At 44.0% G+C, this 17,023-nt stretch overlaps 1 protein-coding gene across 1 annotated transcript; it reads right to left on the bottom strand.

Annotated features, from left to right (window-relative positions):
* Positions 1-201: 201 nt before the first annotated feature.
* On the bottom strand, positions 202-16,117 carry Trim38 (tripartite motif containing 38). Its single transcript, XM_042055326.1, is given in 4 exon segments — positions 202-431; positions 893-1,035; positions 12,693-13,227; positions 16,027-16,117. Coding segments are annotated over 4 exon segments (999 nt in total).
* Positions 16,118-17,023: the final 906 nt, after the last annotated feature.

The raw sequence follows: 17,023 nt of genomic DNA, 5'->3' as shown, positions 1-17,023 counted from the left end.
GCTTTGAAGTGTGCACATAGTCATTCAGTCAACAAGCCATTTAACTGAGCGGCGTGGTGGGAAGCAGGAGTGGTTCCTGTGTCCACAGACAAAGCACTCCACCTTTTGGAACTGGCTTTTGCTTAAGAAACTAGGCTTGAAATGTTCATGATGCCGAGTTCTTGGACAAATGAGACGAAATCTGTTAACAGGTAGACGGCCTTAATGAGATGTTCCTGCCAAGTCATCAGCTAGACTGTCCTCCTGCCTCTGGTGCCCACAGGGAATCAGTATGAACTGTGGCTCTGAAAATGTCCCTGTTTCCGCCTTCTTTTTTCTCTGTGTCCCCATGACGTGCTTTTTCTTGGCTCCTGACTTCTGGGTTTGTTTTGTGCCTTTAAGTTCTTGGATGTGGATGGCAGCAAGTCTTTCTAGTTTGCCTCTTGGACATCCTAAAACAAGGTGAGACCCTGCCCTCTCTACTTTTGGTCACCCTCACTGAGCTTCTGACCCCAGTCTTATCATCATAGTCCCCCAAAAAGCCTCTGCGACACAGCCCCTTAGCCAGTCTGAGTGGTCTCTATTGATTTTTTAAAATTATTTTTTAAAAATTTTAAAGTATATTAGCCTTCTTATTTTTATTGATGTATGTGTGTGTGCTTGTGTGCATGTATAGCGTGTGTCTGAGTATGTAAGAAGGTCTGAAAACCCCTGGAGCTGAAGTTACAGGTACCTGTGACCGATCTACTCCCCATGAGGTTTCTGGAAAACAAATTCAGGTCCTCCAGAAGAGCAGTGTGTGCTTTTAACTGCTGAGCCGTCTATTGTGTGATACTTCTTCCTGGGGGAGACATGGAAAAAGATCTGCTCACTGAGATAGGGAACAAACAACAGACCAAAGTATGGAGCCCACCGAAGTCCAACTTGGTAAATGACTGAGCTTTATTGGGGTTACTTAGAGGAGTAGAGGTGAGGGGGTTGCTTTTAAGAGCTGCATCATCAGAGGCCGACTCCAGCATGGCTGACAACTCACAGAAACTAGAAACTTGGAGTTCACTGCACAGGTATCTCAGCTGGCCAGAGCTTCTTCCAGGCTTATCTTTGTATCTTGTCTGAATACATATGTGTGTGTGTGTGTGTGTGTGTGTGTGAGTGTGTGTGTGTGTGCTTAGATAGGGTGGGACCTAAAGTAGCTGGTAAGTTTCAGGGACTTCCTGAAGTCTTTGAGTTGTTTACTTCCTGAATTTAAGGAGGCCCCCTACAGTATGGAATGTTTCACTTCTCTGAGATCTTAAGGAGCTTCCCTCAAGATGGATGTTCATCTGGCAGGATATTGCTACACAACACCATCTCCCCAGCTGCCATAATTGCCTATTAGTACTGTATTTATAGATCACTTACAAACTTGGGGTATTTAAAGTAATCTATGCTTATCTCCTCAGTTCTAGAAGCCCCTACTCCAAAATGTGTTTCACTAGGCCAAAATCAAAGTGTCTGCAGGGTGACGCTCGCTCCAGAGGTGTGCTGCAGCAGCCTGAACAGAATAAGGCACTGTGAGCTCAGTAGAGTAGCTTATGGTACAAATGACTTCTTGAGTTACATTCACAGTGAAAAAAAATGAAGGTCTTTTGAGCTGGCTCAAACTCCTTAATCACACTGTGATTTTCATGTGACAAATTCAGTATGATTCATATTTTGACAATTTAGATTTTGGGAGACTGAGGCAGAAGGCTTATGAGTTCAGAGCTACATAATGAAATCTAGAGATATAGCTCAGTAGTGCAGTGCTCGCCTAGTTTGCAGGATGCCCCCAATTTAGTACCCAATACTAGAAAAACCTTGACTATATTACATCTGTAGCATTCATAAACAACAAGAATGACAGAACAGAACTGGTCAAGTCTTAAACACGTATGTGTCGCTAGATTGTTGTTGACAATTGTCCCCAGTGAAAGCAGTTTAACTAAAATGCTTCTCAATTCTTTTTACATTTGGTATGTTCTAGACATGACGCTCACTTTCTGAGAATATCAATTTGTTTAATGCCCATGAGCTACAGAGCCCAAAGTCCACTGAGTGGAGCTGTACACAGACAGACACCTACGATGAAGGGCAATGAACGCAAGCCACACAATCTTGCACAAGGTAGTAGGAAAGAGCAAACAAGGACCCCTGCCAACACAGAAGTGTCCTAGGAAGGCTTCTCGGAGGAGGTGGGGCTGTGGCTGGTTTCATAGGCTGAATAAATACCATGGGGGAAGGACCGTCCTGGGCAGTCATGGAAGGTTGGTATGGTTTCTCATGACTGAGGAGTAAGCTGCAAAACCATCAAGGGAATTTGGTAAGCTGACTTGAAACTTGATCATTCTTTTCAGCAAATTGATTGTTTGTTCCCAATAGTAGAAATAGATTTTCCAGAATAAAAACAGAAAAATGCTGTAATGTTTCCTGCGACAAAAACTGTAAAATTCGCAACAGTTACGTGAACAAGTAATGACTTACTTGAGCAGTAATTACTTAAACAGTATGAGTCAACAACGATAATAAATTATTAAAGGACATCAGGCAAAATCTGTCTAAATAGAACTGTGGCGGACTGAGTGAGAGATGTCAGAGATTTGCATGTCTGATCCCCAGTGGGGAGGCTTAGGAAGTATGTCCTTAATGGAGAAAGCATGTCACTGGGGGCCAGGTTTGAGTATCAGATCCTATGTCAGTTCCAGTGCTTGAGTGTGAGACTTGAGCTCTCAGCCCCCAGCTCTAGTGACCATATCTGCTGCCAGCTGCCATGTTGTCCCCTACTATAGGCCCTAACCCTACTGAACTGTAAACACAAGTAAACCATTTCTTCTCTATTTTCCTTGGGCATGTGTTTTATCAGAGCATAGAAAAGTAACTAAGACAAGAACCAAATACTATGTTCTTAGATGGAAAGCCCTTAATATCATGAACTATTAACTCTCTTTAAATGAATAAACCACTGAATAAACAATTCCGTGGCTACTGGATTAAAAGAAAGGAAAACAAAAGGGCGTGATAGAGTTAGCCTAAAGTCCCCAAAGGAGACAGAGTAAGTGACACACGTAAGAGAGACACGGGACAGCCTCGTCCCAGCAAAGGAGGGATGGGTCCCATCTCGTGGATTTGATGCTTTTACATACATAAATATAGTAGATTCTTTGGGGTCCTTTTTGTTTTGTGTACCAACCTGTTTTGTGTACCAACATAGTAAATAAAGTAAATACAATAAATGCATATAAAAGGTCTAATATTTTTCTAAATGTTTCCCCCAAAGACTGACTCTCTCTCTCTCTCTCTCTCTCTCTCTCTCTCTCTCTCTCTCTCTCTCTGTGTGTGTGTGTGTGTGTGTGTGTGTGTGTTCGTTTGTACATGATTACATTAGGCAGATTACTGGTTATCTTGGGAACTAGTAAAGTAACTTTTTCCTTCGGTTAGAAGACTAAGCAACAAAAGGTGATTCTAAGTTCTGAGGGCTGATGAGATGACTCTGTGGGAAAGAGCACCGTTTTAGGACAGTGGAGGAGTAATTGGAAGAACATATTCAGCATGCAAGCAGAGACAAATGGCAAAATGAATTTGAGAGTCAGAGGCAACGGACAGAGGGCTCTGAATGCTGCTGATGGGTGGGTCCACATGCAGAGAAGAGAAATAGTTGAAAGAATAGTAGCCAAAAATCTTGTGGAACCAAGCACATTAATTTCTTAAGTCATGAGTGTATCGAATACCCTGGGCAGGAGACACAGGTCACTCTGGCTTCTCTCTTGCTCCAATTCACTGTCTTGTGCTGTCTCTCCATTGATCCTGAAGTTGTCTGAACGAAAAGCTTTTTCTTGTGTTATTTCTCCATGACAACTTTTAACTGTCTCTCAGTGCCATGGCATCCAAGTCAGAGAGCTGCTTTTTCCTTAGTGGACCTCACGTTGGCTTGGCTTTCTCTTGTCTCATGCTGACATTTGGGACTGACGATGTTGAGGGAAGAGCTTGAGAGAATGAGCCTGGGGAAAGCGGAGCAGACGGCCCTGCCTGCAGTGATGAGATACAAACACTCACAGCTTTTCCAGTGTGCTGCAGGGATCACAGGGAGGGAGGCTGTAGCCAAAGTTCTCATGGTCTAAACTTCTAGAAATGATTAGTGCTTTCTTGCTAAATGAATCCCCCTGGAATAACTTTGTGAATCTGAGGTCATTTTTGGTGACCTTAGTCTATCGTAATCTCAATTTATTCCCCCCTTCTGATGGTTGATAATCAAGTAACAGATGCCTTTCCTCACTCACAGAAAGAAACGCCTTGTGTAGAGCCTCAGTAACATCTTCCATGGTTCTGTCCTCATTCTTACTTGGCTGTTGTTAGTCTTTGCTCAGGAGCCAGCATTGGGCTAAATTCTGTGACTCTCCTGGCTGATGTCTCAGTTGGCTTTCTGCTTCAGTCTGCGGTGTGCTCAGTGGTGTCTGCCGGACACTCTTCCAGGGTTAACATGCCTTCCCCGTGAGAACGCACCCGACTCACAGACTGACAAAGGAAAAGGCTCATTAAGAATGCACGCAACTGGTTCTGGCTGACACACAAAGGGAATCAGCCACAAACAGAATTTTACCAGCTTCTACGGACTTTGGGCCTGCACGGTTCACATACACTGTTATCCTTAACCCTCCATGAGGTCCCAGTCCCAGGTTACACTTTGAATGATTTAAACAGAGATGGGAGGCTGCAAGTTTGTTGATTTGGGCAGGTGGGATGTTTACACAACAAGGATACTGCCAGAATTATTTCTGATATATGCCATTGTTGTTGTTTTCTGTATAGTTGCTACCCAGGTCCTTCTTGCCCACCTGGCTGAATTGATTCTCCTGACAAGAGCCCAGGGGACTTAGCAGAAGACCAGGATTTAATTTAATGATGATTGTCACCCTGCATTGCCCCTCTTGAGAGGCCCATTAGAGGCATGTTCTTTGATATGGGGATGGGCCTCACCGCTGGTTCTAAGTCAGGCTTTTTACCTTTTGTTAAGGGAATGGAGCCTAAGCGGGGGTCAATCTTGATGAACAATCCCCTAATAACAACCTGAAACTTCAGTTGTGGCACAAGATTTTCTATCCTGTAGTTTCTAGCAGACCTGTGCACTACTTAGCTCCCAGTATATCAGAGGCAGCATTCATTAGCTAAATTCTACTTAATGTAACTTAATATGTCCTAAGAGAGTTTGTTTGTAAAGCCTTTACAGCGTCAGTTTTACTTCAGGTTTCTATTGTGTTATTCCTTTTGGTTGGAGCTATTAAGATACAGCTCCAGTTTAAAATTCTGTTGTCACAAATGGTTGAAAAACAAAGTCAACATCCTTCATCATCAGGGAAATGCAAACCAAAACTTCTTTGAGATTTCATCTTATACCAAGCATAACAGCCAAGATCAAGACAACAAATGACAGCTCATGCTGACAAGGATGTGAGAGAAGGGGAGCACGTATCTCTTATATAGCTGGTAGGGGTGTAAACTTGTACAGCCACTATAGAAATCAATTAGTGGATCTTCAGGAATCTCAGTCTGGGCATAAACCCAAATTACTCTATACCCTGCTACAGAGACACTTGTTCATCCATGTTCACTGTTGCTCTATTCATAATACCCAGGAATTGGAAACATCTTAACTGTTCTTCAATAGACGAATGGGTAATGAGAATGTGGTACATTTACACAATAGACTATTACTCAGCGATTAAAAAAATGAAATGTTGAAATTTGCCTGGAAATTACATGGATGGAGCTAGAAAAAAAATCATCCTGAATGAGGTATCCGACTTCAAAGACAAATACTGTATGTATTCACTTCTATGTGAATGTTAGCTTTTAAGAGCTTGATAGACATGGATAGAATCCATGTAACTACACAGGTTAGGTACATAGTAAGGGACTAGAGAGGAGGGAGGGACCTTCCGAGGAATGGGAAATAGAAATATAGTTATGGAGAGATGGAAGGGAGACTGGAATAGGAGGGGAAGGGAGACTGGAATAGGAGGACTAATCAGGCAAGGGAGGAGAATAGGGGGTAAGGGGGGGGAATATGGGGAGGGACAACTAACACTAAGGGCCATTTGAGGGATCGTGTGGAAACCTAGTACTGCAGAAGCTTCTTAAGATATGTACATTTCTTAAGAAATCTAAGTGGAGTCCCCAAATGGGGGAGACAATGCCCTCAGTAGTCATCATTTGCCACCAAGAGAAACTTCCAGAGCCAGGAATAGGTTTTAATTGAGTTTTTTGACACTTAAAAGGATTTCATAGACTCATACAAACATCTCAGGCTATTGCCATGACTTATGGCAAGGCCCTATTGTGGAAGACCACACATATGTGTCTTGTTGAACACAGAGAAATCGAGCTGGTGCCTACCTAGAGCCTTCACCTCCTACTGACTAGTGTTCAGAGTACTAAAAGGTACTCTGCATGCTACCAGAGAAGAAAGATAAACACCAACCCACTTTCTCCACCCCACTTAAGACCTGTGCTCCCTCCCATTGGGCACCTGAATCCTTTTGACTCTGCCAGGGGGCCCAGAGAAACCACAGACACACACACACACCACCACCACCACCTAACAACAACAACAACACCCCAAACAAAACAACAAACAAACAAACCCCTCCACCTGTACCCTTTCAGGAGCAGGAGCCCTTGCTTGGTTTGTAGCTTGACTCCTATTCACACTCAGAATTAGTTCCGTGTGATGAGGAGCAATGGGACCTCTTTGCCAGCTCCTCCTGCCATCTAAGTGGAATGCACACAGGGAGGGGAAATAGTTCCCCCAGGTGAACATTTCCAAGGCTCCCTGCTTGCTCTAAGCAGCCCTGGGAAGGAGGAAAGTTCCCATGGAGTAAGCCTAGAGGAAAAGAGTAATGTCCACTCCTTTCTCTTCCATGATTTATGTTACTTTTAAACCAATAATCCATATATAATTGGAAAAGCCCACCCATTCTCTTAAAAAAAGAAAGGAAGAAACATTCAACACAAATTTGAGATGACAGTTTCCCTGATTTGAGATGAACTTTCTTCTCACTAAAATTTTCAGGATGTGGTTGCTTGGGAATTACAGTGAAAAGAAGGAAGGAGGGAGGGAGGGAGGGAGGGAGGGAGGGAGGGAGGGAGGGAGGGAGGGAGGGAGGGAGGGAGGGAAGTACAGCCAGTCACACACACACACACACACACACACACACACGCACACACACTGAACCCATCTGTACTTCTGTGCCCATTAGGGAATGGTGAGCTGTCTGGAACCCCAATCTTACCCTAAACAGTTCACTGCAGTCATTGATAAATGAACTGTGGGTGGAATGCCACTAAGAGCCCTAAAGGGTCACTGAATGATCCACACAGAAGAAATCTAAATGACACCACAAAACGTTGAGAGCTGATTTGCCAAGGAATCACACAGGATGATGAAACATGAATCTAATGAGGTTGATTATTTGCTGAATTAAAAGAAATCAATAGAACTGAATAGTTAATAAGATCCAAGGCTCTTTTCAAGTAACATTTAAAACTACCAAGGGGCCTAGGAATATATTATAACTTAGTTGGTGAAATGCCTGCCTAGCGTGTATGAAGCCCCCGCCTTGACCACCAGATCTTCATAAACTGGATGTGGTGGTACCTTCTTTCTTTCTAGCACTCAAGAGCCAGATGCAAAAGAATCAAAAGTTCAAGGCCATCATCTGCTACACAGTGAGTTTGTCATCAGTGTGAACTACATGAGAGCTTGTCTCTGAAAACTAAAATCACTTAACCAGTCAATAACATCATAGCTGTGTGTGGTAGCTCATACCTGCAATCTCAGCACTCAGTACTTGGGAGGCTGAGGCAGGAGGACTTCCATCAGTTTGCAGCCAACCTGGGCTACAATAGTGAACTCCAGGACAGCCTGGGATACAGTCAGACCTTATCTAAAAGAAAAAGATTTTGATTTGAATATAAATTAATATTATTTCCAAGTGTATCATGCATGCCTTTACTCCTAGCACCCAGGAGGCAGTCAGGCCACTGAAGGTCTGTGAGTTCAAAGTTAGCCTGGTCTATAAAGCTAGTTCCAGGCTACACCGCGAGACCCTGTCTTGAACAAAAATGAAAAACAGCAGCAATGAAAAGCACAAAAAATATTGTTGGCTTAAATTATCTAAAATAATCACTAAGAACAAGATGAATTTTACATTCATTTGATCTTGGTCCAAGAAGTATAATTTATTAAAGGCAAAGTCGCATGACCAGAGTCACCAAAAATGCAAGCCTGCCATCTGCTGGTCAACATATTAGCTAACAGCATGGCGAAGCTACACAAGGAGTACTAGGTAAACTAGGAAGGAAGGATGGAAAAAAGAGAAATATGGTTATGGAATTTTCTAGGAAACAGAAAAATATATTCTTAAAAACTCCTGCAAAGTATATTGCTTATTGTAGAATAAAATGTTATAAAATATTTTTTTCAGTCCCCATGCCTCTTTTCCACAGGAGGAATGGAACATGGGTACCAACCACCACAATGTGTGTGTGTGTGCGTGCGTGTGTGTGTGCGTGTGTGTGAGTGTGCGCGTGTGTGTGCATGTGTGCGTGTGTGTGTGCATGTGTGTGTGCGTGTGTGTGCGCGTGTGTGTGCGTGCGTGTGTGCGTGTGTGTGTGCGCGTGTGTGCGTGTGCGCGTGTGCATGTGTGTGCGTGTGTGTGTGTGTGTACGTGTGTGTGCGTGTGTGTACGCGTGTGTGTGTGTGCGCGCGCGCGCGTGTGTGTGTGCGTGCGTGTGTGTGTGCGTATGTGTGCGCGCGCGTGTGCAGTAGGTTTAGCATCACATCTTAACACATATTGAAAGAGTTATATGAATATGCTGTTGTCTACTTCTTTCTAATGTGGAGGTCTAGCTAGGGTATACCAAATGGTCTTTCACACAACTTTGACTCTTGTGTCCTGTCAGGGGGGAAGAAACCCAAAACAACAGCAACAGCAAGAACAAGGGCTAAGTTGGTGCTATTTTCAGTTTTTGTTCTTTTATTCATAAAAAGACACTGCCATTAGTTCATTTCTCACACAAGAGTTAGAAGCACATTGAAAAAAAATGTAAAGACTCAAACTTTTGACCCATAAAAGGTAGTAGTTCTCAAAATGTGTGTCACTACCCCTTTTGCAAGCCACTATCTTCAAAAATATTTACATTATGATTCATTACAGTAGCTAAATCACAGATATGAAGTCATAACAAAAAATAATTTTATGATTGGGTGTCACTACAACATGAGGAACTGTGTTAAAGGGCTGCAGCATTGGGAAGATTGAGAACCACTGTACGAAAGGGAAGGAGAAGAGAAGATATAATCATCACTATTATTTTGCTTTCGTCTCATTGAAACTGTGTAGTGGGAAGTGGCGGGGCTGCGTCCCGCCACCCGCCGCTGGCTAGCTTTACCCAAAATAATTACACGGAAACTGTATTCTTTTAAACACTGCCTGGCCCATTATCTGTAGCCTCTTATTGGCTATTTCTCATATCTTGCTTTAACCCATATTTAGTAATCTGTGTAGCACCACGAGGTGTGGCTTACCAGGAGAGATCTTAACCTGCGTCCATCTCGGAGAGGAGAAGCATGGAGACTCCCTATGGCGACTGCCTGAAGCGTCTCTCCAACTCTCCTTCCTTGTTCCCACAATTCTGTTCTGTCTACTCCACCTACCTAATTTTCTGTTCTTAAAGGGCCAAGGCAGTTTTCTTTATTAATTAACCAATGAAAGAAACATAGACAGATAACTCTCCTCCATCATTTCCCCTTTTTCTGTTTAAACAAAAAAGAAAGGCTTCAACTTTAACATAGCAAAATTACATATAAAAAAACAGTTATCAAGCAAGAATTACAGTTACAATATTTAAATCTATTTTATCTTTTATCATAACTAAGGAAAACTATAACTATTGAACCATTCTTCAACTCCATCAAAGACTCCAGAAGGATATAATGCTACCTAAGTAAACAAGAAATAAGTAACTTATAAAACTCTAGAAATGACAGAGACAACTCGCTGCCTGGACAGTCACCCAAAGTTCCTCTGTACGGTTGGGGCATCCATCTTCAGCCTACAGGCCCATAGTGTCCATCAGACTTTTTCATGAAGCAGGAAATTCCAAAGACAGTTCAGTCACTTTCTACTGTGTCCTGCAGAACGTCTCGCAGACTCTTTCATGAATCAGGAACCCCGAAAGACCATCTCACCTTTAGGCAAGTTCAGCAGTCCTCTTTCTGTGGGTTCCTTGTGTCCAGTTTATGCAACAGTCCAGCCAAGAGCAGTTTCTTGCCCAAATGGCTAACAAACTCCATAAGTAGCCTCTTCGATGCCCATCTTCCTCTCGAAGTAGACTGGTGCTTCCAGGAGCAGATGTGTCTCATTGTCATGAAAAACCCTAAGTTATTAAAACATTAAATGCCATATTCTGCAGTCTTTGAAAGATATGAAGAATGCCTATCTGAAATATATCTATGCACATCTAGAAAATGACTAACATGACTACAAGCTTGACTATTAATCGATGATTATCCATTAACAACCTATATTTCCTAATTATACATTACATTCTTTAAAATGAACTACAATCACAATAGCTTAATCAAAATCAGAAATACATATACATATAACAAATTGACCTTAAAATCCATACCAATGCAAATTATTCATATCTATATCATATCCCCCTTTAAATGTAAAAGAACATTTATAAACAATATTTGGGAATGTGGGCGCAGTTATTTCTCTCCAAACTGCTTCCTGCTGAGTGGGGGCGTTGTTATTTAGGTCTTTCATGGTATAACCTGTCTGCTAGGTTCATCCCAGTCGGCAGTTGAGTGAAGTAATTTTTTGAGGGTGTTCACAGCAACCTTTCAGGAGGACGTGGTCTATCATACCATATTGGGATAGAAGCAATCCACAGAGCCTCGTCCTCTGTGAAAACAAAAGAAGAAACTCTTTTCCAAAGCATCATGTTCTTAGATCCAAATCCTGAAGTCATACCATTAAGATGTCCATTTTGGTCTAGACTGGCAGCCCATATAATGAAATGTCTCTCTGTATTTAGCTCCTTTACAGTCAAAAAAATCAAAGAAAACACAACAAAATACATAATCCAGACTCTCTGTGAATTTTCCATTTTTATGCGGCTTATTTTCATTCTATCACTTTACTTTATTCTGTCTCTTTAAAGACTTTAGCCTTTTTTAGGCATTAACTTTATTTTTTATATTTTCTTCTCTCTCTCTCAAGCCTACATACATTCATCCAACACTGTGACTCATTTAAAAGTCTTTTATGTCTGAATCTGTCCTATTGTGAATCTGTAATTTTTTTACTGTCGAGAAACTTGTTTGATTTGAGCCTTTACATTGCTAAGCGCTTAAGACTCTAAGCTGTGACATTCCTAGGTCAAAAACAGGTACTGTGAGCTTGCCACGCCCAGTCCAACATGGTGGAGCCGCTTGTGACTCTGAATCGGTTGCAGCTCTGAGCTGCAGAGCTGCGGGCTGCTCTGGATGTTGGCTCCACCTCTCTCCAATTTCAAAATGGAGGATGTACCATTTTCTACTAGCTCTGGGGCCGCCAGGTAGGAGCCGCACTCAGCACTTTAACTCTGAGACTGAGCGTGCAGCACAAAAACTCTTTTCATCCAAGTTACAGCCAAATCTGACATGCAGAGCACTGTGCAGTCTGAAAACATCTCTCTGTATTGTGGCAGGAATCCGCCATGCTCTTCCACCTGCCTAAGCCTGATTCCGCCATCTGCCCAGGTGCAGGCAGGGATCTCTGAGCCTTTGGACCGGTCTCAGTGCACTCTCCTTCCGATCCCACGTGGGAACACAAATATCCAGTCCTATAAAAGCCATTGAAATGCTTTAAAGCCAGAGTTCACGCTGGTGGCACAGCACAAGGAAGCTGCGTTTTAAAATGACTCAGCTTTTTCTCTGCCGCTATTGCCGAAACAGGAAATCTCTCTACGGCACGTCCTAGCAAACAGCAAAAAGCTGTGTTAAACTCTCGCTCTCCTTTATTTAAAGCCAACTCAGGTTTTTAAGTGGATTTAGTCACCACGTTGGAGCGCCAATCTGTAGTGAGAAGTGGCGGGGCTGCGTCCCGCCACCCGCCGCTGGCTAGCTTTACCCAAAATAATTACACGGAAACTGTATTCTTTTAAACACTGCCTGGCCCATTATCTGTAGCCTCTTATTGGCTATTTCTCATATCTTGCTTTAACCCATATTTAGTAATCTGTGTAGCACCACGAGGTGTGGCTTACCAGGAGAGATCTTAACCTGCGTCCATCTCGGAGAGGAGAAGCATGGAGACTCCCTATGGCGACTGCCTGAAGCGTCTCTCCAACTCTCCTTCCTTGTTCCCACAATTCTGTTCTGTCTACTCCACCTACCTAATTTTCTGTTCTTAAAGGGCCAAGGCAGTTTTCTTTATTAATTAACCAATGAAAGAAACATAGACAGATAACTCCCCTCCATCAAAACTGGCCATGTATGGTATTTTTACCCTTTCCTTCAATCAAATCAGAGCACATTTATTGAAAGCTCATTAAAAGCATTGGAATAGCAATGAAGAAAAACATCCAAGTTTTTGCCTTATGGGATTTATGCATTTTCTGGGCTACTTATACCCTGGGGACCTTACCTCTTCCCTTGATTAATTCTGGCAGGCAGAAACAAAGAAGTATTTTCATAAACTTGAAAAAAAAAAGGCTTCAGGGTATCGCAGAAGGAAGCCTTGGGGAAGGTGAAGATATGGGAATCTCTGGTTGCATTGTAAAAGTATACAACTCCAACCTCATAGTCTAGAAGAACTCCCACGAGCTGTGGCTTCTCACTCAGGTGAAGGGGAGTAGGGGTGCAAGTGAGGACAGCAAGCCCATCCTCTTCACACATCCTGATGGTCCAGAATCCAAACTCAGGCTCCTTCTTCATGTCAAAGCCCCTTGGCACATCCTCTACACAGATTCCTACATCCCAAGAGGTTGTATTCTCAACCGACACTTCAAAGTAATATCTTCCTGAAGTAAATTCCTTACAGCCCAGGGCACAGGGTAAAACAGAAAATCTTTTGGTAGAAGCCGCAAGATTCTTGTGGCATTATCTGTAAGTCACTCGTCTTTGACTTTTAGACAGTGCTGGATCATGATAGGCTGTGTCGGGTTCCAGAGTCACACTGACTGTAACACAAACACAATCAGAATTTTGGGATCTGCAAAGACAATACTTTACAAAGAAAATAATCTGTTCAAATTTGGACATCCTTTGACTAGTTATGAATTTCTGCATTCACCTTTGCTCATGGCAAAAAGAAACATCCCTAATCAATGGGTATATACATATTTACAAGGCAATGTGGAAACATGTCCATTCAGCAAGACAATAGAAGTCCCTTCCTAGTGTCTATACCTTCCCAGTTAAGGACTTTTGGACAAGATTTACAATTCCAGACATGAATTCCCTTTTGTAGAGCATGCCTGATATCCAAACAGATAGGGGTTGGTAACTCCCAAAACATTCATGCCATTATTGCCCCAGTGAGCACCTTATGTGTCAGGCCAGTATGGTTGCATGCAGCATCCACTGTAGGCTGAGACCAATGATAACTTTTCTCCCCCAGTAGCTGTAGGCAGACTTTAGCCACTTTCCAGGTCAGTCGCAGATTGATTTCTCTGTCCCGTAATGAAAGTGTGTATGTTCTACAACACAGTTTCACCGTCCAGTTCTGGTGGACAACCAAGCACAAGTGCAGTAGCTTGGATTTTTCTGGGTTTCTGGGCCCTCTTTGGCTATAACTCACAGACCTAGCACTGGGGTTTGCTGAAGAACCCATGGGTATGGGAACAGCATAGTCCACCCATACAAAGCATCTCTGTTCAAACTCCACTTTAGAAAAGCAATATATTTAAAAATGAGCTCACAAAGTAGTGGCTTCCATCAGGCTTCCCATACATCTTAGTTTGGTTAGCTGTCTCCTGACCCCTTCCTAACATCTCCATACCCCTTTCCACAGACTTTTTCTGCCTTCATTCTTTCTCTTCCACACACATCTCTACTCCTGCTCTTTCATCCCCTCCCTCCTCAGCCTTCCTTCTCCAATATTACATCTGTGCTGCAGGATAGGACTGCTTTTTTTTTTTCCCCGTCAACTTTTCTTCATTATTCTTTGAATAAGGGAAATGGCCATTCTTTTTTATAATAATGATTATCATTGTGTATGATGTGTGCGTATGACTTCCGCAACATATGTGGAGGTCAGAGGACAACTTTTGTTTCTTTCCTTTTGCCTGCACAGGGATCAAACTTGGGTCATCATATTTGCATGGCAAGAGCTTTTCCTAAGCAACCATCTCATGGACCCCAAAATGATCACTCTCCAAGAGACACCTGAGTGATACAAACTTCTTTGGTTTCAGAAGAATATTCAAGTGTTTTTGCATAAAATGGCACACCAGATTATATAGACAACATGTTCCTGGCCTATCGGTTCATATCACTTTTGTCAAATGTCTCAGTCCATCCACACATGGTGCTGAAACCTACCCCCACTGGTCTTTACTCCCATTTGGTGCCAATTCCTAATTGTCTGTTTTTGGGAGAGACAATGGAGACACAGACCGACTCACTCAGCAGACTGGCCTGGAATTCCATTTGTAAATCAAACTGGTTTCAGACTCAGAGATCTGCCTGCCTGTCTCCCACGTGTTGGGATTAAAGTCAGGTGTCACGCAGCACCTGGATAATTCCTAAATTACTGTTTGCCATCCCTGTCAATCTCTCAGTCAGTGTGCTGCAGCTGGGTTGCATCTGAAACCATTTCCATCCTTCAGTGATGTCTGAAGGAGTTTTAAGGAGCTCAGCTCAGCTCCAACCTCTCCACATTTCCCCACTCCACTCCCTTTGCATTCACTGCAGTTCTCTGGGAATGACCAGTCTGGACCCACCCGAGAGAAGGTAGGGCCATACCTACTAGATCATTTTATAACTTCTGTAAGGAGAGACCTAAAACTATATTTAGCTAAGGCTAAATATAGGTATGTATACAAACAGATAAAATACACCTCTTATCCTGACTCTGTCCCTCCCCCAAAACACCTTGTATAAAACAACTTTTGAAGTTTATTATATTGCATTTAAATTAAAGATAGTCACACATAATATTGCTTCAAGGGACATTTAGTATTTCCTGTATACTGTTCTGGGACCCGGAGATACAACTGAGATAAACACACACACACACACACACACACACACACACACAGGATTTCTTACAATAAACTGTGATAAGGCATTACGATAGTTATGTTAGGTGACAAATATATATAGTAAATACACAACTTTAAATAAGCAGCTAAGAGATGTCTTACTGAGCTGATATTTGAGCCTAAAGATTGCGTGATCATTAGGTTGAGATTGCAAATAAAGTGGGCTAGCTGAGTGCTTGGTGTATAATGAGATTCCATAAACTCATAGTAACATTCTTACGAAGAATGTCTGAAATCATTAGGAGTTGGCGAGGTTTCTGCACCCTCCGCCGGCCTTTTAGGGGGAAGGAGCACTTGATGAGTGCTCTCTGTCTCTTGTTGGAGCTCCTCACTGACTCTTCCCAGAGCCTGAGCCCTTAAATCTGTCTGATTATCCCAGCTGAAGCGCCCTTCCCAACTCTTCCCTGTCCCTTACACTCACATCCTGAGCCACATCAGCAAAGGATGCCTTGTGGCGTCAGGTTATAGTCCGACTGTTGCTAAATTGCTTCTGTCTTTGACTTTTGGTTCTCATTTTTTCATCTCAAAGTTAAAAAGCCATACTGAAGTTTCAGGCTCTACTCCGGGTTGGTTCTCACACAAATCCCAATATTATTAGCAGCTGGTGCCCCTAGTCCAAAATCTCCTCAAAAGCCTGAACCATAGTCTCTAGCAGGAACAGCAGTATGTAAGAAATTAGGGTAAACCGAAACTCCCAAACTACACAGCAAACACCTGATCTTGGCAGAATATCCACCCTCTTGGCCTCGCCCGGCCTTCTTGGATCTTCTTTCGGGTCACACCCCAACACATAGTCACCCGCCATGCCTCTCCTCCTTAGAATCCCTTGGTTCCGTCTTTGAGGAAGTGGAAGGTTTTAGGGCATGATTGCTGTCTACCATTGTGACACGATAGGTTACAAACAAGGCATGCCTGGTCGCCATGGTAACGGCCCGTTCGCAGTTCCGAGAGGCTTCAGTCTCAGTCGGGTCTTCAGTCCCACGGAGAGAGGTCGTGTTTCAGGGGCGCGGCGGCGGAGGCGCTGAGTTTGGGATTCCCGCGCTGATGTGGCTTAGGTCGAGCAGGGGGAGGCCGGCGTTGCCAGTGGCGCCCACCTACAGGTGAGTGTGGTCGGCAGGCTTCGCGAGAAGCTCCGTACCGGCCCCGCGGCGCACCGCGGGCCAGGGGACACCGGGCAGCGGCGCTCAGCCGGCCGCCCCGCTCCTCGGGGCTCCGCCGCAGTCACCTGTGCAGCCCAGGTGGCCGCCCGGTGCCCGCCGCCGTACGCGGTCCGGGAGCACAGACAGCCTGGCGGCCGGCAGGGTCGTTTCTCCCCGGAGAACCCGGAGTCGGGCCAGCCGGCCAGTCCTGAGTGCACGGCCCTGGGTCCGAGCGGCCCGTGGCAGCCAGCCTGGGCACGCAGCCGAGGACGCGGGGAGGGAGCCTGCCCCATCCCTGAGCTCGGGCCCTGCACGCACAAACTTTGTGCCCCGCGGGGGCAGTGGGACTCAGACTAGGCAAAGGGCAACGCTGTTGTCGCAGTCGGAGGCCCACGCGTGATCCTGCTGGTGCTAATGGGCTGGGAAGATGAGGGAGAGTTGACCCAGGAGTCAGAGGTGTTCGCAGGAAAATGAACCTCGAAGGGAGTTCTGGAGGGGAAAACCTGGGGTTGGCTGTGTGGGAGCGTGTTTGCCGCTGCGTCGCAGGAATGAGAACAGGAGGGTGAGCCCTA

The sequence above is a fragment of the Arvicola amphibius genome, chromosome 6, assembly GCF_903992535.2.
Source record: "Arvicola amphibius chromosome 6, mArvAmp1.2, whole genome shotgun sequence".
Classification (NCBI taxonomy): domain Eukaryota; kingdom Metazoa; phylum Chordata; class Mammalia; order Rodentia; family Cricetidae; genus Arvicola; species Arvicola amphibius.
This window is presented reverse-complemented; position numbering and strand designations above follow the sequence as displayed.